General features: G+C 33.6%; 1 protein-coding gene and 1 long non-coding RNA gene across 3 annotated transcripts; one reads left to right on the top strand and one right to left on the bottom strand.

Annotated features, from left to right (window-relative positions):
• Positions 1-1137: 1137 nt before the first annotated feature.
• LOC145042027 (uncharacterized) lies at positions 1138-2449 on the top strand. The gene is made up of 3 exons (XR_013680529.1): positions 1138-1396; positions 1533-1589; positions 2092-2449. It is a non-coding gene; the product is annotated as an uncharacterized LOC145042027 (long non-coding RNA).
• A 2030-nt stretch (positions 2450-4479) lies between these two features.
• On the bottom strand, positions 4480-5710 carry LOC145038574 (uncharacterized). 2 transcript variants are annotated; one of them, XM_078986888.1, is made up of 5 exons: positions 5522-5710; positions 5211-5376; positions 5000-5081; positions 4808-4924; positions 4480-4688 (listed from the first exon to the last, which is right to left on the bottom strand). In XM_078986888.1, the coding sequence occupies exons 2-5, from the start codon at positions 5330-5332 to the stop codon at positions 4638-4640; spliced, it is 372 nt and encodes a 123-aa protein (XP_078843014.1). In that variant the 5' UTR covers positions 5333-5376; positions 5522-5710; the 3' UTR covers positions 4480-4637. The 2 variants fall into 2 exon arrangements, with proteins under 2 accessions (XP_078843014.1, XP_078843015.1); XM_078986889.1 differs by having other exon boundaries at positions 5540-5710.
• Positions 5711-22444: the final 16734 nt, after the last annotated feature.

Below are 22444 nucleotides of genomic sequence, written 5' to 3'. Positions count from 1 at the left end.
GATTGCAGTTGATGATGGAGTAAAAATCATTTTTTTTAAATGCTGAATTATTTTAAATTGATTGGCAGAGTTCTACCACGAAATTTATTATGCAGTAATTGATGAAATTACCAGCCTTAACAATAAGGTGATGCTTATTCATGTTACATGTGGTTTGTCTATTTTATTTTATTTTGATAAGTAGTTAACCCTTTTAACAAGACATGAAATCATTAAATCATTGAATTTACATAAGAGTCAGGTAAACAGGTTACATATTTTTTTGTATAAAACAAAATTTCAAGTTACTTCTGGGTAACGAGATTGTGACTTTGGAGGAAAAAAAATGCAAACCCACCCGTTTATGAGGCATATTTGTTTTAATCTCGACAACTAGATGATTTAATTATATTATAATAATATTTTCACAGGAAGTTGTTGAAGGAATTATAATTCCAGAGACATGTTGAATGACTATTGGACAACACGAGTTCTTTCGGATGGTGAACTTCTAGAACATGTTGAATGATTATTTTCGCTCCGATTTGTATTGCAGAGGGCTATTATATAGCTTCAAAAATCGTTTTTGATCATTTGCAACAAATATCACACAAGTTTAAGAATGAGTTCAGTGCTACAAATATAGAACCCCTGGTTCAAACTTGCATGACTATCTTATCCTCAGGATGTAAGCTTCATTATTTTTTCTTCCAGTTCTATAAAAGACTAATTACATGGTTTTTATACATGCTATATCCGATTCAACTCTATCTCTTAGTGTCAATCATTGCAAGAGAAGCTTTGCTACGATTGTTGTGAAGGCAGCAATGGCAGTTACCAATTTAGAGGAAGAATGTTAACATCAGACCCCATTAAAGTCGAGGGAAAAGTAGGTGTGGAGGCATGGTTCTGTGTGTTTGCTAGGGTGTTCAACTGTCACCAGGTTCTAGGAGTACTACAAAGTATGAACAGTCCGCTTGATGAGGAAAGAAAGTCTGTGGAGTGTGGAGTCACTTCATAGCATTCACGCTATAAATGCTCAAGTTAATTGTGAAAGATTTTGGCGATGACTTCTGATCAACTTACTTTATTACCAAATGTTGACTGTTGTAGTGATGAGAAATGGCTAACATACAAGGTACATGGCAAAAATAACAATATACTTTAGGTTTTAGCTTTTACGACTAGAGGATTAAATTGTCATTGTTAATAATATGAAGTGTGTGGGTTAAGACGGTCTCATGGCTATACTTTTGTCGATTTTAATTATTGTTCCTTAAATTTAACCTTTTTTTCTTTTGCAATTACTTTATGAGGCGTCCAGGTGACTTTAAGGTCTTGAAAGCAAATGCAATTGTTAGGAGATGCTGGCTTTTGCTTACCCCAGATCTTAGATGCTTCATGATGCTTTTACATTGTGAGTTGCAGCAAAAATCAATGGACTTTACTGTTCTTACCAATATATACAATGTACTTTCATTTTTATTAGTAAAAGCAAATACATTTCATTTCCTCACTCATAATAGCAATGTACTTTGATTTTTTTTTAACAGTATACACAGGTGCAAAGTAGGAAGCGATCGTTTTGGATGGAGTGGAATAAGGAAGTGGTAATTCTCTCTAATTACTTTTTTTCTTTGGTATTAAATGCTTATTCTTATTTTGGTATTAAATTATTGTACTCATTTAAAGGCTTTGTTTTTGTAATAGGCTCGATTTTTAGTGAAGGAGAATATTTCTAATAAATTTAAATGACAAAATAACAGTAACTTTTAATTTATAACGTTTTTAACACTATCAAGCTTGAATTTTATCACTTTTTAGTCCTATGAATGTTTTGTGTTAATTTTTTCTTCTTTAAACATAAAAAGTCTGAGCAAACTCTTGTTTGTTATATTCCCAAGTTCTTATGAAATAAAAGATGGAGTTAATATTAAAAATCAAATTCCTAAAATCAATTTTTAATTGGTTATAGCCTTGCTTAAAGGAATTGAACATTGAACTAGTTTTGGAAACGGAAGCCTCTGAACTCACTCACAACATACCTTACTTTTTCTGGTTAGATAAGATTATTTGGTGTATTTGTTGATGTTTTCTTTGAATCTTGATAAGGTTGTAGGAAAAGTCCTCCCTGTATCGAACATGAAGTTGATCATAATGGCATTCCGTATTGATGTCATGACTGTTTGATTAGAAAAGTTTCCATCAAGTAAGCAAGCAACTTTATTTGATTGTAATTTATCTTTATGTTTCTGGGGTGTGTTATTAGGGAGGAGGAATCAAAAGGAAAGATGAAGGGTATTTTAAATCTACCATTTTCTTTTATATGAAATATAGTTTCTAGGCATTTGATTGGCTGAACAGGAATGAAACCTGAATGTGAGGTTGAAAGGAAATGTCTGGTGTCGTTTTAGAGGGTGAAACTGCTAACTGCAACAAAGTTGTTTCTGATCCTTCCTATTTCAAATAACTCTCCACTTTGCAATATTTGATTTAAATTTATTTTGACAGATGGGAAAGGTTGCGATCAGCCAAGTAGAGCATTCACGCTCCCTTTAAAAAAATGTGTGCATTTAATAAAAACACGTTTAATGACAAAGGAAGTATGTATGTTATATGAACAGTAAATATATTTACTGAAAATACATATAGACAATTCTATCAACCTTTTTTATGAAAGAGTAGTAGTGTGAACATATAAACAATGACATACACAACCATTCATGCACACTATAGAGTCACGTCACACTTAAACACATAGATAAAGTCACATATACAAACAACCACAAATATATAAATAGTTGTAGCATTGTAATTTGACACCTGCTAACTATAGCAAGAAATAGCAATTAACTTACATTGATTTGGTAATATAATTATTGTAAAAACTATACCTATGTTTAAATACATGGTGCATGTGCTTGTATATGGGTGTATTTGTAGCAATATACTTCCATAAGATTTGCAAAATTTCATGAAAATGAACATTAATTGTTTTTTTCTCTTTATAACAATGTACTTTAAACAAAAAGGTAGACTTAAACTCCCACCGCAACGCGCGGGCTTAAAACCTCATTAAGAAATAATACATTGCAAAGTTGTATTAACTTTTCTAACTTTTTCCTATTTAGTTATTATACTTGGAAAATTAATCTTCAAAACTTTCAATTTGTTTTACCTGTTAAGACGTTATACATTACAAATTTGAATTAAACTTTCAAAAATTTTCACATTAAGACATCAATTTATGAAAATTGCATTTTTCTTCCAATTTTTTCATATTAAGTCATCATATTTTGAAAATTGCTTTTTTTATTTCTGTTTTTTCATAATAAGTCATCATACTTTAAAAATTGCATCTCATTTTTAAAATTTTCCTTTTCTTACCTATTAGGACATTCTACATTTCAAAATTACATTAAATTTTCAAAAATTTTCCTATTAAGTCATTATACTTGGAAAATTGCATTTTTAAAATTTTTTTTTTCACATTAAGTCATCATATACTTTAAAATTGCATTTTATTTTCAAAGTTTTCAATTTCTTATTTCTATTATGACATTATACATTATAAATTTGTATTAAACTTTCAAACTTTTTCACATTAAGTCATTATGTTTTGAAAATTACATTTTTATTTCAATTTTTTAATATTAAGTCATCATACTTTGAAAATTGTTTTGTTATTTCAAAATTTCCTTTTTATAGATTAAGATATTTTGTATTTCAAAAGTACATTAAACTTTCAAAAAATTTCCTATTAAGTTATTATTCTTGGAACATTGCACTTTTCTTTCAATTTTTTGATATTAAGTCACCATTCATTAAAAATTGCATCATATTTTCAAAATTTTCAATTTTTTTACCTATTAAGAAATAATACATTACAAAATTGCATTAACTTTTTCTAACTTATTCCTATTTAGTTATTATACTTGCAAATTATGTTTTTTAATTTTTTCATATTAAGTCATTTGAAAATTGCTTATAATTTTCAAAAATTTCAATTTGTTTTACCTATTGAAACATTATACATTACAAATTTAAGTTAAACTTTCAAACTTTTTCACACTAAGACATCATGTTATGAAAATTGCATTTTTCTTCCAATTTTTTCATATTAGGTCATCATATTTTGAAACTGCATTTTTTCTTTCTATTTTTTCATATTGAGTCATCATACTTAATTTTTTTTTTCTCATATTAAGTAATCATACTTCAAAAGTTGCATCTTATTTTCAAAATTTTCCTTTTTCTTACCTATTAAGACATTTTACATTTTAAAATTGCATCTTTATCTTTTTTTGTTTGTATTTTATCGTATTGGCTTAAACCTAACAGGAAAAGTCAACATGAAACCTTAGGTGAGTAGAGAGGAAATTTTAGATGGCCATAGACCACCTTATTGTTCTTCCACCACGATTGGAAAATAATTTAAAAAATAATAGAAAAATAATAAAAAAAATAATTTGTAGAATCTTTTTGCAAGAAAGAGTGGCCAAAAATAACATACAAACTCATTCACCTAATTCACAATGTTACAAGAGTAATGTATTACAATTCATCATAAGTTCATAAGTATAAAGCTTCTTTAATATTAGTATTAATGAAATTGCAAATGCTCCATTAATACATATGACTCCTACTCCTGCTTGGATCTAGCCACTTCCATCAAGATTTCCATTAGAAGCAAGGTGAGCCTGGTATTGCTACAAAAACAAAAGTAGGAGGTAATTTAATTTCTCAAAAACAAAACCCAACACACAAACATTTATAAATTATAATAATATTCAACATATTAACTACTTATAAAGTTCAAGTTACTTACAGCATGATACGCATATGGTGATTTCCCTTGACGTTCAAAATGCTTGGCCATTACAGACCATTCAATCGGGCCCCATTCTTCCTCTTCGAAGCAATTCCCAAGTGCAGATTTATACAACTAACCACAAACAAAATCACAAATCCAATAAACAAACAATTAAACCATTTTCATGTATAATAATATACAATTTACCTTAGTAGTATCAGTCAAAAGCTCACTCCCTGCAGGATAAGATGCATAAAACTGATCACCTCTTGAGAATCCAGCTCTTGTCCTGAAATAAAAAGGGAAAGACAAATTATAAAACCCAATCAGGGAACGACGAAGTTGTCTCAGTTTATGTTGAGATACGAATAAATAATCAATGAAAAAGAAAAACAATCATATATTTAGATATACGTACGTGTTGGAGTTGTAGGCATAGCTAATGAGCGCCGAGAAAGAAAAGAAAATAGTGTATCCCACCGTTCTCCGGAACTTCTGAATCTTTAGAATTTCATTCCATCCATCGTAATGTCCACTCATCTTCGACGATTGATCATAAAATGGGAACACTTGGAAATTAATTCCTGTAATTTGAAAAAAGTTAGTGAGGCATTTCGTCGAACATTTAGTATGCACAACATGGTTAAAGCTTGTCTCGCCACTAAGTAATTCTACTTTGTAGATTCAGAAATTGGGGAGAAGAAAAACAAGGATGTGAAATCAATTCACCTCCGGTATGCAAAGTACCGGTAGATCGACCCGAAGCGAACTGAAACAGAGGACGAAGGCTTCTGGAATCGCCTGTGGTTCTAATGGGCGGATCCTTGTTGGTAAAAGGTAGGGGTGTGCAAAAAAACCGCAAAACCAAAAACCGAGCCGAACCAGCCGATCCGAAACCGAAAAAAACCGAAACCGGAAAAACCGAAACATAAAAAAACCGAAACCGAAAAAACCGAATATCAACGGGTCGGTTTTGGTTTGGATACTTAGGTATCCGCGGATAACCGAACTGAACCGCTTGATATATATATATATATATATATATATATATATATATATATATATATATATATATATATATATATATATATATATATGTATATATATATGCAAAACTTTTAGCCATATCCCAAACAAAAATCATGAGCGGCTATTCCAATTTTACACTTCTACATTATGTTTTCTTCTATTTTTATTTTTATATTTATTATACCAATTATAATGTATGTTATTTGACCTTCATTATGCTTTTATAATTCTTTGGACTTAGTAATTTTTAGAAAGAAATCGTTGGAATTAAGTTTGTAATTTTAATTGTATTTGAATTTTTATATTTAGCGGGTACCCGTGAACCGAAACGTGGTTACCCGCCATTATACGGTTCGGTTTTTTTGCTAATTCGGTTCGGTTTCGGTTAGTGCACATGAAGTACCCGCCCCGTGATGACGGTTCACAATTTTATTACTATCCGAACCGAACCGTCCCGTTAACACCCCTAGTAAAAGGATCCTGGTAATTATGTTTTAGTCCTTTGGAATTTGGACTTTGTCCACTCTGTCCCGCAAACTTCTTTTTTAACCGAGTTTATTGAAACATGCTTCTCACGTCCATTCGGGGCACCAAGACTTACGTGTTGTTTGTTTTTCCGAAACGAAAATGTTTGAAGTTGCAGACCACCTCTGCAATCCTCTGTTGCAAAAAAGGAGGACCAAACGACTGCAAGATATAATAATAAGTTTATTTGTTTTTTTAACATCTGCAGACTGATACAATAAGTTAAAGTAAAGTGTGCAGAAGTTTGAAACAAAGGGTCCAATGTTGCGCCACACAGCTCACGCACAACAGTTTTTAAGTCAAAAGTTTTCTGAAAAACAAACAGTTGTGAATGGTCAAGTGCTCTGCGGCGCAACAATAAGTGATCAGAAGTGATTAAAAAAAAACAAACAACACCTTAAAGTCTCTTAGCCCTATCCTCTTCCGCAACTTTGGCGTTTGCTTCTTCTAAAACCCTAAACCAATGACAGTAAAAAAATGAAATCACTAGAAAAGTCTTAATATTTTAGAAAAAATTTAATAAAGTCTTAAATTTTAGTTTTTGAACAGAAAAGTACTGATTTTTGAACTCTTTCAATAGAAAAGTCCTAGAAACCAGTAAATTTATCCAATTTAGCGTTTTTTAACCTGTTTACCTAGTCATTAGACCAAATTGTTACATTTTCCAAAATAATGAGACTTTTATGTAGATCTTGTCAAAATTTGTATATAATGTATAAACGTAATTTTTACATATTTATACATATTTTTATGTATTTATATATTTTTCTAAGTTTTTATATTTATATGTTTACATATTTTTATGTATTTTGAATATATAAACGTACTTTTTTACGAATTTATATGTATTTTTAATCATTTACATACTTTTTTTTATGTATTTTTATATGTTATTTTTTATGTATTACATATTTATATGTATTTTTACATATTTATGTACTTTTTAAGTTTTTTATATAGATGTTTATGAATTTTAAATGTATCAACATATTTTTTTACGTATTTATATGAATTTTTAAGTATGTTATATATTTTTATGTGTTTTTTTATGTATTACATATGTATTTTTTATTTATTTAATGCATTTTTTAAAGTTTTCTATATATATTTATGTATTTTTATATATTTTAAATGCATAAACGTATTTTTTTTCGTATTTGTAAGTATTTTTAAGTATTTTGCATATGTTGTGTACTTTTTTGTATTTATACAAATACCATTTCATTAATTCACACATCTTCTTCAAGTATATGTAGATAGTATTCCTATATACCCACATATTTTAAGCTTTCAAGATAAACGAATTAGAAGACTCACTTCGGATGGCGAACAGGTCCTATAAATGCTGCTGCTACTTCATGAGAGAAAAGAAAGTAAAACAAAATTTTCTTTTGTGTTCCCGAGTTGGAGAGAAGTGGAAGGAACATGAATCATTTTGTTCTTTCTTTCCAAGTCCTCCCAAATCGGAAGGAAAGCTAGAAGGGAAAGTGATCCTCCAATTTCCCTCCACTTCCCTCCTTTAATGAAACTCGGAAACACCAATTGCTTTTATTTTCTTCTCATTTCCACCTATTTCCTTTCTTTTCTCTCGTTAAGTTGAACCTGAGAACGGGGTGTAAGCCGAAGTATGGTTCTAAAAAGCGCGCCATGGCGCAAGGCGTGATGTAGCCGTTACGAAAACATCTCAGGCGGGTTTGTTAAGCGTGACGCCCAAATAACGTGTCAAGGCATGCCTTATCGCGTTATGATGCAGGTTTTTTCGATTTTTTTTGTTTTTTTTGTCAGGCCTAAAATAATTGAGTTTTTGTTAACTTTTTTATATTAAATATTAATATAACATTTCTAAAAACTTCATATATTTGATACAATTCAATAATCATATGATTTATCTCTTTTAATGTATATAAAATAGTCACACCTTGAAAAACGTCATGACTTGCCAAGGCTTGACATAAGTTAACTTTTACCTCGCCGCCAAGTCACGCCTTGCGTTTTTTAGAACCTTGAGCCTAACCCACAAATAACTCTATTAGGATATAAGACAAACCTTCCCATTATTAGGTCTAAATATGGTCCACCAATCCGGTCCATAATTAAACCAAGCCCAATGGGCCCACCGAGGCCCAATTCCAAATGGGTTCACAAAAAGTCCTCTAATGGTCCAACTATGACCCAATTTTCTAATGGTGGCAGGCAGGCGACAACCACCATTTCCAATGGTCGTGGTGGTGGTTCGTGCCCAAAGAGTGCATAACGATCTCACACATAAAATACACAGGCACACAACCACCTCCCACGGTGGCTGGTGGCGGCAAAAGGACGACAGAAGGCAGAAATGGGTGGCAGAACGGTAGCAACCACCACCATGAGGTGGTGGCGGTGGGTCTTTTGCCAACAACACACGCATGATATGCACTCAACTCGCAATAACAATGCAAACACATAAATAATCATGAGAACTAAACTCCCAACCACCGATTTGGGAGGCAGTGGTTGTCGGAATGGCTGAGACGAAGGTTTCCAGGGCCATCGGAGGTTCTGATAATGATTCTATCGTCAGACCCACAAGAAAGAACGAGAAGAAGAGCAAGGTAGGGTTGCGGTGGACTTACTGGTGTTTCTGGCGGCGCATAACCCCCACACGATGAACAGATGCGCTGATCTCGACGGTTCTTCGGCGATCAACTGGTGTTTCGACGTCGCTTCTAACGTCCGACAATCGTGGCAACGTTCCGGTGGCGAGTCAGTGGTGGCAACGAACTCGGTGATGCAGCGGCGGTAAGGAAGCTCCCTCAGGGTGGCAGCTGTGAAATGGAGTCCCAGATTTAGTGGGTGTTTGGGATAGCTTTTAAAAAAAGATTATTAGTTTTTTAGCTTTTTAAAAAGCTAATAAGCTAAAAAAGTGTTTGTGTATTTAAAAAAGCGCTTTTTAAAATAGCTTTTTGAATAGGAAATAGTAAAGCTTTCAAAAAGCTAGAAAATTCTAGCTTTTTAGCTTTTTAACTATTTTACTCCTGAAAAGACAGCTTTTCACATCCAAACACTTTTTAAACCCCATCTTTTCCTAGAAGCAATAAGCTAATAAGCACTTTTCTTGAAAATCACTTTTGGCATAAAAAAGCTAACCCAAACATACCCTTAGGGTTAGACGACGGGAGGGGGTCACCGGGTATAACCCTTGCCTTTCTTCAACATTTGGACATTTTACAATACTAGCCCCTCCTCACCAAATATTCTTCAACTTCAACCCAATATTTACCCTTTAGCCCTTGATCCTATAATTCCATTTCATTTTAGATCAAAAACTTACCAAACAGCCCCTTAGCCTCCACAATATTTACAAACCACTCCGGAACTCACTATGTTAGCCCCTAACTTCCAAAATTGAAACAATTAATTCCTCGGGACCAACACCTTGCTAAATATTATTTATCTTAAGGCTATTATTCATTAAGTAATCTTTATCTACATATTTATTTAATTAAGTGGGATGTTACACCTTGTCGAACTGTCAATTTTTACCTAGAGTCGTTGCTCTCTCACCACCATCCTCATCTTCTTTGCCTTCTCATGACACACCCGCCTTCATTAGTGTTGTAGGAAAACTTTGCTTCAATCACCATCGGTCAACCATTATCGGCCTCCTCATCCAATATCTTCCTCTTCTTCTCCTCCCACTACATCTCAACCAACCCAACCATTTTTAGAAGTTACTAGGTTTGGTCTACACTCTACAAAAATCCTTTTTCTCCTTGATCCCCTCATTCACCCCAACGTCGTAACAAATTCATCCAAAGTCAACGACTCCACCTTCTTGGGAATTTTTTTTAATAAAGTCCTATTTTTTGTTTAACAAAACATTCATGATTTTTATACTTTTTGAATGGAAAAGCCTAAAAACCGGCTAATTTATTCACTTTAGTCATTTTTAACCTGATCAGCAGGTCATCGGACCAAATTATCAAATTTTCCAAAATAATGAGACTTTTCTGTAGATTTCGTCAAAATTTGTGTATAATGTATAAACATAATTTTTACGTATTTATGCATATTTTTACGTATTTATGTACTTTTTTTAAAAGGTTTTTGTATGTGTATGCTTATATATTTTTATGTATTGTAAATGTATAAACATATTTTTTTATGTGTTTATATGTATCTAAGTATTTTTTTTAACCATTTTACATATTTTTTAATGTATTTTTATGTGTTATTTTTTTTTATGTAAGGGTGAACATGGTGCGGTTTAGTCCGGTTTTTGCATTCTTAAAACCGTTGGGTGCGATTTTGCAATGGTTCGTTTTTTTGGTTTTTAAATGCGGTTTCGGTTTTAAACCGTGTTTAGAATTTGGTGCAGTTTTTTATGTTTTTTGGTGCGGTTTTTTAAAACTGTAAGAACTGAAAACCACATGTAAGCTTATATTGTGATGTTTTTTTAAACCATTCATTTTCAGCTCAAAACAAAAATACATAAACAAAAATTGTAAGTCGCTTAAAATACAACATGTGATTACTCTCATAAACTAATCAATAGTTGAAGGTCCGTTGATTTTGACTTAATTTGTTACAAGCTTATTACATGTAATCGATTAGTACGTTTGACCAACAATAGAGCATTTCTTTTGCATCCAATATAGTCTTACACAAACACAAAATCAACATATAATAAATGTATTATCGTTTATAAGTATTTTAAATAGCATGTATAAAATATACATTGATTGATTTATTATTATACACGCTTGCGGTGCGGTTCGGTTTTGGTGGACCGGTTTTTTGGATAGAAACCACACCGCAACGTTGACGTTCGGTTTTTGCAAAAATTACATCCGCACCATTGGTTTCGGTTGGTTGCGGTTTTTCTTTAATCGGTTCTGTTTTTGCTCGCCCCTAATTTTATGTATTATGTATTTATATGTATTTTTACGTATTTTTACGTATTTATGTATTTAATAAGTTTTTTTATATAGATTTTTATGTATTTTAAATATATAACCGTATTTTTTTTATGTATATATATGTATGTATTTTTAAGTATTTTACATATTTTTTAGTATATTTATGTGTTTTTTTTTATGTATTACGCATTTATATGTATTTTCACGTAGTTATGTACTTTTAAGGTTTTCTATATAGATGTTTATGTATTTTTATGTATTTTAAATGTATAGACGTATTTTTTACATATTTGCATGTACCTTTAAGTATTTTACATATGTTGTGTATTTTTATGTGCTCTTTATGTATTACGTATTTATATATGTATTTGTACGTAATCATATGTATTTGTACATACTTAGGTATTATTTTAGTTTTTTTATGTAGATGTTTATGTATTTTTATGTATTCAAAATGTGTAATCGTATTTTTTTTATGCATTTATGTATTTTTTTTTTTTTTTAATTTCAAGTCGTCTTCACTATTTCATCTAATTCACAAAGCTTCTGCGAGTATGTCCGGATGGCTTTCCAACATACTCACATATTTTAAGATTTTTCCATTCGATGCCTAATTTCAAGGTAAGCTAAATAGAAATGTTTAAAATATGTGGGTATGTACGAAAACCATCTAGACATACTTGAAGAAGCTGTATAAATTGGATGAAATGTTAAATACAACTTGAAGTAAAAAAATACATAAATACGTAAAAAATATGTTTATAAATTTAAAATACATAAAAAAATGTAAGCAAATACATATAAAAACTTAAGAAATTACATAAATATGTAAAAATAGATATAAATACGTAATACATAAAAAAATAACACATAAAAATACACACACACACACACATATATATATATATATATATATAATATTTAAAAATATGTATAAATACGTAAAAAAATACGTTTATACATTTAAAATAGGAAAATTTTCATTTGTATCCTTAGAAACCTTAACATTACTTTTATATCTTTATAAATTTTAAAATTACATATATATCGTTCTCAAACCATAAAATTCACATTAATATCCAAATTCATAATTCAATTATATTTAAATTAATTTAAAAATAAAAAAGTTATCTAAAAGTTAAAATTTTATATGAACATACTAAATTACCCTTTCTAGATTAAAGATTAAGATTAATATTAACATGAATACATTTCTAACATTTTTTGGAGGTTTGATGATAAGTACATTCTTATATCTGACACGAACAAATGACAAACATCTTCCATTACCGTTATCAATCATGTTTAGAAAAATCAAATTCCATCATTTCCTAAAACAACCAAAAACTCCCAACATATCCCTCTCATCTACATATACCCTACTACAATAACAAGAAATAGATTTGAACTACAACCTACATAACATATACATATTTAATTTTTTGCCTCAACATTCAACGATTGGATGTATTCTTTTAGCTTATAATGTTCATAAGCAAACAAGTGATAATCATCATTGACCTTGCACATATGGATGGGTCCCCTATCCATGAAATCTGCACACAACTCATGCAATTGCTGGAAATAACAACCTTTAGGACATGTATAACAAAACCATGATATGGATTTTCTTTTTTGAGTAAGGATAACCCCTAATGAATTAGAAATTGGCTTATTAGTTTAGGAGTTGCCTAAAAATGACCGACCAGAGTTAAGCATTGTCCATGATAATTTCATGATCAATATTCTTTTATAGAAACACATAGCTTGGGGTTTCCTTAAAAATTCAATGTATAAAGAATGCAAAGAAGAAAGACGGTAAAGTCATTTTTCGTTGGAGTTATAAAGAGGTACATAGAGCTCGAAGGAAAAGTGAAAAGACATTTTTTCCCATAAAAACGAAGGGAACATGAAGTGTGTTAACGAATGAAATTTAACGGGGTTATCTTCACAGATGAAATCACAATGAAAGTAGACCAAAATAACTATATTCATAGTCATCACCGGATCGAAACCCAAAGAAATCAACAAACTATAAGGTCCAAATTACAAGTTTCTTATTTTTACATTTAGTTATTAGTAAATTATAGTTTTGGGCTATGTGGTTTACATCCATTTGTAGTTTTAGTCCAATTTTTAAATGTTTGACATGGTTTATCCGTATGGTTTTTAAAAATATCATGCGTGGTCCCGAGACTGTTTGTTATTATCTGATGAAATGATGAAATTACTATTTTATTTGTTAGTTTCTTATTTTTTTAATCCTATTCTTGTTATTAAATGAAAGAACCACCATTACACAATAGATCACTACCACCATCACCTCACTGCTACTAGAAAACCAACCACTAAATTCCACCACAACCCATTGCTGCCAGAAAACCAACCATCAATTCGAACAACACCATCTCCCAACCACCCCTAACCATTGCCGCTAGAAAACCAAGCATTAATACCAACAACACCATGTCACTCCACCACTACCACCACCCATACGCCTTCGAAAAATCGACCACCATCACACATACCAACAACATTAATACCATCCCTACCGGTACACCAACCCCACTGCTTGTGTCCACCACCACCATCGCATACATATATAAGATTAAAAAACAAATTCAACTCCCTAATATAAAAATCAAAACAAAAGTCATTGTTCAAAATCAAATCTTATACATGAACTACTTTCAAGCATAAATCTAATCCATAAAACCTAATTGAAAACTGTTGGATTAGTGTCTAAGCCCATAACTACATTTGGTATGTACTTGACCTGGTTCAGCATGATCCTTTTGGGCTGCCTTCACCATAACACCTTGACAGGATGATTTATGGAGAGAGAGGATATTATGGTTTATTAATATATTATAAGAATAATATATTAAAGGAGAAATCATATTATTTAATTAATATTAGTCATGAATTAATTAAGAATTAATTTGGTGGCTAAAAGAGATTAATTAAATATAAGGGACTAGACTGCAATTATTGGATAATTGAGTTATTGGGCTGGTAAACCTAAAGGAACAAGGGGTGAACGAAATTATGATGAGAGCCCATCATATTTTCGTCCATAGGCCTTATTCTAGAAGGTTCCATGAGCTACTTGGAGTTTAAGTTGTCCATTAGGGTTTTGACTGAAACCCTAGCAGTTCACAGTATAAATAGACCCCTTGGGATAGGAAAATCGGCCACTTGCTTCCTTGGAACCCTAGAGCCGATTTTAGCCTCCTTCCAACTCTCTCATACTTCATCCTCTTGCTACTTAGTGTTTGTAAGCCATTAAAGGAGTGACACTTGTGACTCTAAGCTCAAGAAAGAAGAAGAATCAAGCTTTTGTGAATAGGTAATCATATAGATCTGATTAGTTACATTAGTTTTGTAATATGTATGCTAGATTTAGGGTTCTTAAGTCTTGGATGAATTGCATGTACAATAGAGAAGCCTAGATCTAAGCTTTAGGGTTTGCATGAGCACATAGAATGATTTTTTTGTGTAAAACCCATCAGTGGTATCAGAGTCATTGTTTGGTTTCTATTGTATTGATGCCTTGAACATTCATCTGCTAAAAATCGAGATTCTGCCCTCTGCCCGACCTGACCCGACTAGTCAGTATCTGGACTCGACGAGTCAGCCCAACTCGATGAGTCCAGGTAGTGAATCGGCGAGTCCGAGAGTCAGAGTGAAAATCGGGATTTCTTGCTGTTTTGCTGAAGGATAATTGCTAAAATCGTTTTTTGATGATAAAATCTGAATTTTATTGTTTCTATGTAATTATCCTTACCAAAACAAAAGATAGTTTCAAATTGTTTGAATAATAAATTCCTTATATAATAAAATTTGATTATTTAAATTATTTGATGAATTATCTTGTGAATAAAAATGGGTTAGGTCGAATATAGATAATCATTAAATTAATTATTTGATTTAACTTATTTGTTATTTGATCCTATGTGTTTTGAAAAGTTCAAAACTTTCCCTCAAGTTTTGAAATTTAAAATTTTGATTAAAAGATTTAATTTTGAATTATTTAAATTTCAAACCCTAGAATTTTACAAGATTAAAATTCAACCTTATACTTTATTTTATATATATATATATATATATATATATATATATATATATATATAAGATAAATGCTAGTCTTACTGTTAATAGACCTCATTCACGAAGCCGATCTATAAGGGGGGTATAAGGTTATTGCCTATAAAATGGCGCTTAATGGGTTTCCACTCTCACCCACCGCTTCCTTGATTGGTGAAGGGTCGTTAGCCGAACGGCTAGGATAGGGAAAAATAATTCCTCATTATAAGTATAATGAATATTACAAAGTAACTAAATGTTTTACAAAATTCCTAATCTTAGTTACATTAGGTAAAATGTGAATTTGATGTTATTCCATGGAATTACACTTTGTACCTTTGCCGAGATGTTAGTGAAGCGTGTGTGGTTAACTGACACACTAATTTGGGATTGGCTTTGGTTCTGAAGGGTGAATTGATGTTTATAATAGATCGATGGAGCGTGTGTGGCTAATCGACACATCGATTAGGTGATTGTAACATTGGGTGCACCATGTACATTCACATGGTTATTCACACCTTGTTTGTGATCCTCGGTATCCCAGTCACAAACTTGAAGGGCATATCGAGATTTAAACATGGCATTGAAAAATTCAATGAATCTCAAAAGGATCTTGGAGTTTTCAAATACATTTAAAACTTAATCTCTTTTTCGTTTTTCATGGTGGAAAATTAGTGAATTGTCATTCACTTACCTTCAAATTATTTGCATTTTAGATTATGACATCCCTTTTCTAATTTGTAAATAATGTTGTTGGATCCTAGCCCTAATTTCTCATTTGGGTGTTTAATTGGGGATTCTTATCTAATTAAACTTTGTCTCTTTCTATTTCAAATGTCGAACTCGAACAACAACGCTTCTGGGTCGTTCTCGCTTATGAACTTGTCTAGGAGGGTGATCTTTGATGGGTCCAATTTGAATGGTTGGATCCGGAACATTCGAATGGTCACTCGCTACGAGGACAAATAATATTTCCTTGATGAGAAGCTCAAGGCGATCAACCCAAACACCACTACTATTGAAGAGACCGCTGCCTTTGAGGCCCACAAGCAACGAAAGTTCATTGCATCATGCTAGCGACAATGATTGCACAATACCAGAAGTCCTATGAGGACATGTATCCTTACGAGATGCATTAAAATTTGATGGAACGGTACCACCAAAGTTCAAGGCAAAGGCAGTATGAGATCATCATTTCGATGATCACTGCTATGATGGGGAGTGGAGAATCCCTAACCTCTCATCTGCAAAAGATGTAGAGGTATTTCGATCGTCTTCTGAAGTTAAATGTTAACTTTGATGAGGATTTGACCATCGACATCATCCTCCACTCCTTGCCTCCCTGCTACAACCAGTTCCGCATGACCTACCACGTGAACAAAGAGGAGGTCACCTTGAGCAAGCTTCAGGGCTTATTGAGGACTGCTGAGAGCAACATCAAGGACAAATATATTGCATCGACTCCTACTACTGGCGCCCCTGTCTTGGCCATTGGGAAAGGAAAGGGTAAGAATAGGAAGGCTCCTTCAAAGGGCCAACCAAAGGGAAAGTCCCAAGATGGTTCCTCTTCTAGCGCGACCAAAGATGGCTATGTAAACCCTCTTCTAACCCTAAAGATGCAGAGTGCTATCACTACCATGAGAAGGGCCACTGGAAACGAAGTTGCCCTAAATATCTGCAAGATATTAAGGATGGGAAAGTGAAACCCACCTTCGCAGGTATGTATTCTATTCAATCTAACGACTCATCCCATGCTACTTCAAGAGTTCTCGATACAGGATGTGGTTTTCACATTTGTTCTGCTTTGTAGAGGCTAAGAGGAAGTAGGGACGTGGAGCATGTAAAGATAAACTTGATCATGGGAAATAGAAGATCGTCGTCTGTCACCAAGATCGGAGTTTATTCTTTAGTGCTTAGTAGTGGGTTAGGAGTAGACTTGAATAATTGTTGCTATTCTCCAGATATGGAAAGAAACATCATTTCATTTCATGGATTATATAGACAAGGATATAAATTTTCGTTTGATAATGATAAAGGTTTTATTAATGTTTTTCTTAATGGTGTTTTCTATTTGAAGCATTACCTTGTAATGGAATATATAAACTTGTGTTGGTTGTAGACAACTTAGGAAATGATGTGTTGAATATCGATTCTTCCAATAGTATGGACAAAGCATGCTTGTGCCATTGTCGTCTTGGACATGTCAACAAGAAACGCATAACCCAACTCCAAAAGGATGGAGTGTTGGAGTCATTCGAGATTAGGGACGATGACGTGTGCGAGTCTTGTTTACTTGGAAAGATGACCAAGTCACCCTTCACTGGAACTTGTGCGAGTGGTGAGGGTTTATTGGATCTCATACATACGGATGTGTGTGGATCCTTTAGATCCACCACAAGGGATGGTTGCCGCTTTTATGTGACTTTCCCTGATGATTATAGCAGATATGGATATATCTACTTAATCAAGCAGAAGTCAGAAACTTTTGAAAAGTTCAAAGAGTTTCAACATGAAGTGGAGAATCAGTTGGGCAGGAAAATTAAGATGCTTCAATCTGATCTAGGTGGTGAATATCTTATTTTAGAATTCCAGGACTATCTAAGGGAATGCGGAATCGTTTCGCAATTGACGCCTCCTAGGACACTGCAGTTGAATGGTGTTGCTGAGAAACGTAATAGGACCTTGTTAGAAATGGTTCGTTCCATGATGAGTCAGGCTTCGTTACCAATCTCATTCTGGGGGTATGCTTTAGAGACTGCCGTCCACATCCTTAACTTAGTCCCTACGAAGAAGGTTGCCAAAACACCTCACAAAATGTGGACAGGGAAAGCTCCCTCGTTGGCACATATAATGGTTTGGGGTTGAGAAGATTTCGTAAGACGAGAGAATCACGACAAGCTCGAACCTCGTAGTGAGCAATGTACTTTCATCAGCTACCCGCAGAAGTCCTTTGGATATCTCTTTTATCGACTGAGTGACAACGTTGTCTTCGTTGCGAGGAGAGGAGTTTTACGAGAGCGAGAACTCATATGACATGGGGACAGTGGGAGGCAAATCGATCTTGAAGAGCTTCAAGAGTCGAGCGATGAAGGAACCTCTAACACTGGCGCTCAACCTGAGGAGGAAACTCTTGTTGAACCAATTAACGAGTCCTTACCTCTTAGATATTCCAGTAGGGATAGTGTTCCACCCCAGTTGTATGGTTTCCATATTACTACCGAAGGGGATACGTTTATTAGTGATAGCACACTAATAAATCTGGATGAACCTAACAACTACAAGGAAGCCATGGCAGGCCCAAAGTCTGTGAAATGGAAAGAGGCAATGGACAACGAGATTCAGTCCTTGTATGATAACCAAGTTTGGAATTTGGTTGACAATGTGCCATGTCGTAAGACGGTCGGGTGCAAGTGGATCTTTAAGAAGAAGACCGACATGGATGGGAATGTGCACACTTATAAGGAGCGATTGGTTGTGAAGCGCTTTACTCAAACTCCGGGAGTTGACTATGATGAAACCTTCTCGCCAGTTGCGAAGATAAAGTCTATTAGGGTGATACTCGCAATAGCTGCGTTTCATGACTATGAAATATGACAGATGGACGTCAAAAACACCTTCCTTAATGGGAAGTTGGCTGAGGATGTTTACATGAATCAACCATAGGGTTTTGTCGATGCGAAGCACCCCAATAGAGTGTGCAGGCTTGAGAAATCCATTTATGGATTAAAGCAATTATCTCACAGATGGAATTTTGACGAGAAGATCAAAGAGTTTGGCTTTATGCGAAGCGATGAGGAATCTTGTGTATATGTCAAAGTTAGTGGGAGTATAGTAAGCTTCCTCGTATTGTATTTCGATGACATACTACTCATAGGAAACGACATCCCAACCCTGAAGGAAGTCAAGTACTGGATTGGGAAGTGTTTCGCTATGAAGGACCTCGGAGAGGCTGCCTATATTATGGGAATAAAGTTAGTGAGAAACAGGAGTAAAAGACTAATAGGACTTAGTCAGGATACTTTCTTGGACAAGGTACTAAAGCGTTTTAGTATGGAGAACTCCAAGAAAGGGGAGGTGCCAATCCAAAGCAATACCAAGCTGAGTAAGACTCGGAGCCCGAGTATAGAGGCTGAGATAGAAGAGATGAGCCGAGTACCTTACTCTTGCACAATCAACTTGATCATGTATGCTATGACTTGTACTCGGCCTTCGCTTTGAGCATGGTCAGCAGATATCAAGGGAATCCTAGTAGAGCGCATTGGATTGCAGTCAAGAATATTCTTAAGTACCTGCGGAGGACTAAGGAATGGTTTCTTATCCTCGGTGGGAGTGACGACTTAAGGGTACGAGGGTAAAGTGATGCTATTTTTCAGACGGATCGGGATAATTACCGATCGCAGTCGGGCTGGGTCTTTACCCTAAATGGAGGAGCAGTGACTTGGTAAAGTTCCAAGCAAGAGACTGTAGCTGATTCAACGTGCGAATCAGAGTACATTGCGGCAAGCCAAGCATTAAAGGAGGCAATATGGTTGAAGAAATTCATTGGAGACCTTGGAGTTGTGCCATCCATACAGGAACCTATTGAAATTTTCTGTGATAACGAAGGTGCGGTTGCCTTGACCAAGGAACCGAGGTATCACGACAGATCCCGACATATCAACAGAAAATACCATTTCATCAAACATAGGGTAAAAGAGGGACTCCTCATGGTGAAGAGGGTATCGTCAGAAGATAACCCAGCAGACCCCCTTACGAAGGGACTGAGTAGGGTTAAGCACTTGCGGCACACTAGGAGCATCGAGCTGAAGGACGATATTAGTTTTGATTAGATAGTTTAGAAACGTGTAATAGATAGATTGTAATTAACATTTAATGAATAAATAAAGGTGTATTATTTATGAGTAAAGTTACTATCTTATGTTAATCATTTACCTATTGTTTCATTTTTCATGTTTTGACTTCCTGAATAATAAGATTATTTGAACAGTCCACAGTCGTTCATATGTTGGAAGTAGATATGAAAGAAGACTGTTATGAATTTGTTTGTAGATTGTCTAAAGTGTATTAGACATAACAAAGGTTGCTACAAAGTTGATGAGTGCTTATGAATTGAGATTTGAACATTGGAATAAACCCGAACTTGCTGGTATTACTTCATGGAATTTATCTCGAGTGATCGCAAGACGATAATATCATATAGTCTTTAAACCTAGATATATGATTTATTGTTTGCTGTTTGGTTGTGGATTGATAATGCGTAAACACATTGGTAACTTGATGTTATAAAACACATTGTTGTGTATGATTTAACTAGTGAGTAGTAAATGCATATAAGTCGAAGTTTATCTGTTCCTTTTATCCTAAGAGGGTAAACACGATATCTGGGACCCTCGATGATTTCGTTTGACTTATGTGTCTGGCCCGGTCAAAGCAAAGTTGATGTGTTCAACTAAGTTTTATGTCGAACAAATCAGAGATCAAGAAACAAACTGCTGGACAATAAGTATGACTTAGTTCCATGTAGACCTGTCAATGGGCAGGTTTGGAGCGAATCACCCTTGATCCAAACCCATTTAAAAAATTAAAAACATGAACCGCCCTACTCTAATAACCCTCAGGGTCTTGAATAATTGAATCCATACCCTTATCCACCAAATCAACGAATACCCGACCCATTAACCCGATCCTTTATAATATTAAATTTTTGTAATTTTTATGTGTTCCACAAAGTAATATTTCTCAAAAGGATAAAATGTCTACTTAAACAAGATGTATACTAATTAATACTCAAAGTCAAATATAATAAAAATCATATTTTACATAGACATCGAGTTATATATTTTGTAGTCATATATATATATATATATATATATATATATATATATATATATATATATATATATACACACACACACACACACACATATATATATATATATATATATATAGATATATATATATATATATATATATATATAGCGTGGGGCAGGTCATAAGTGGAGTGGATCGACAATGATCCATACCCGACCCATTTACTAAAAGGGTAAAAGGGTATGGATCGTAAACGGGTAAGCGAATCAAAAATTAAAATCCAAACCCGTTAAATTCTTATGGGTTTGGAGCGAATCAAGGTCAAAACCCGTCCCATTGACAGATCTAGTTCCTTGTGATTGTCCACACGATATCTAGAACAGAGGACTATACGATCCCTTATCTAAAGGACAAGTTACTGATCAGAGTTGACAACGGCATATAAGATCAACGATTGTTAATTGGATCCTGAAGTCATATGTGAGATATAGTTATTACACTTATCCAAGTGGGAGACTATTGGATTAGTGTCTAAGCCCATAACTATATTTGGTATGTACTTGACCCGGTTCAGCATGGTCCTTTTGGGTTGTCTTCATCGTAGCAACTTGACAGGGTGATTTATGGAGAGAGAGGATATTATGGTTTATTAATATATTATAAGAATAATATATTAAAGGTGAAATCATATTATTTAATTAATATTAGTCATGAATTAATTTGGTGGCTAAAAGAGATTAATTAAATAAAGGGGACTGGACTGCAATTATTGGATAATTGAGTTATTGGGTTGGGAAACCTAAAGGAACAAGGGGTGAACGAAATTATGATGGGAGCCCATCGTATTTTCGTCCATAGGCCTTATTATAGAAGGTTCCTTGGGCTGCTTAGAGTTTAAGCTGTCCATTAGGGTTTTGACTGAAACCCTAGCAGTTCACAATATAAATAGACCCCTTGGGGTTTCCTTAAAAATTCAATGTATAAAGAATGCAAAGAAGAAAGACGGCAAAGTCATTTTTCGTTGGAATTATAAAGAGGTACATAGAGCTCGAAAGAAAAGTGAAAAGACAATTTTTCCCATAAAAACGAAGGGAACATGAAGTGTGTTAACGAATGAAATTTAACGGGGTTATCTTCATAGATGAAATCACAATGAAAGTAGACCAAAATAACTATATTCATAGTCATCACCGGATCGGAACCCAAAGAAATCAACAAACTATAAGGTCCAAATTACAAGTTTCTTATTTTTTACATTTAGTTATTAGTAAATTATAGTTTTGGGCTATATGGTTTACATCCA

This window comes from Lactuca saligna, chromosome 4 (genome assembly GCF_052625555.1).
Source record: "Lactuca saligna cultivar CGN05327 chromosome 4, ASM5262555v1, whole genome shotgun sequence".
NCBI classification, from domain to species: domain Eukaryota; kingdom Viridiplantae; phylum Streptophyta; class Magnoliopsida; order Asterales; family Asteraceae; genus Lactuca; species Lactuca saligna.
This window is presented reverse-complemented; position numbering and strand designations above follow the sequence as displayed.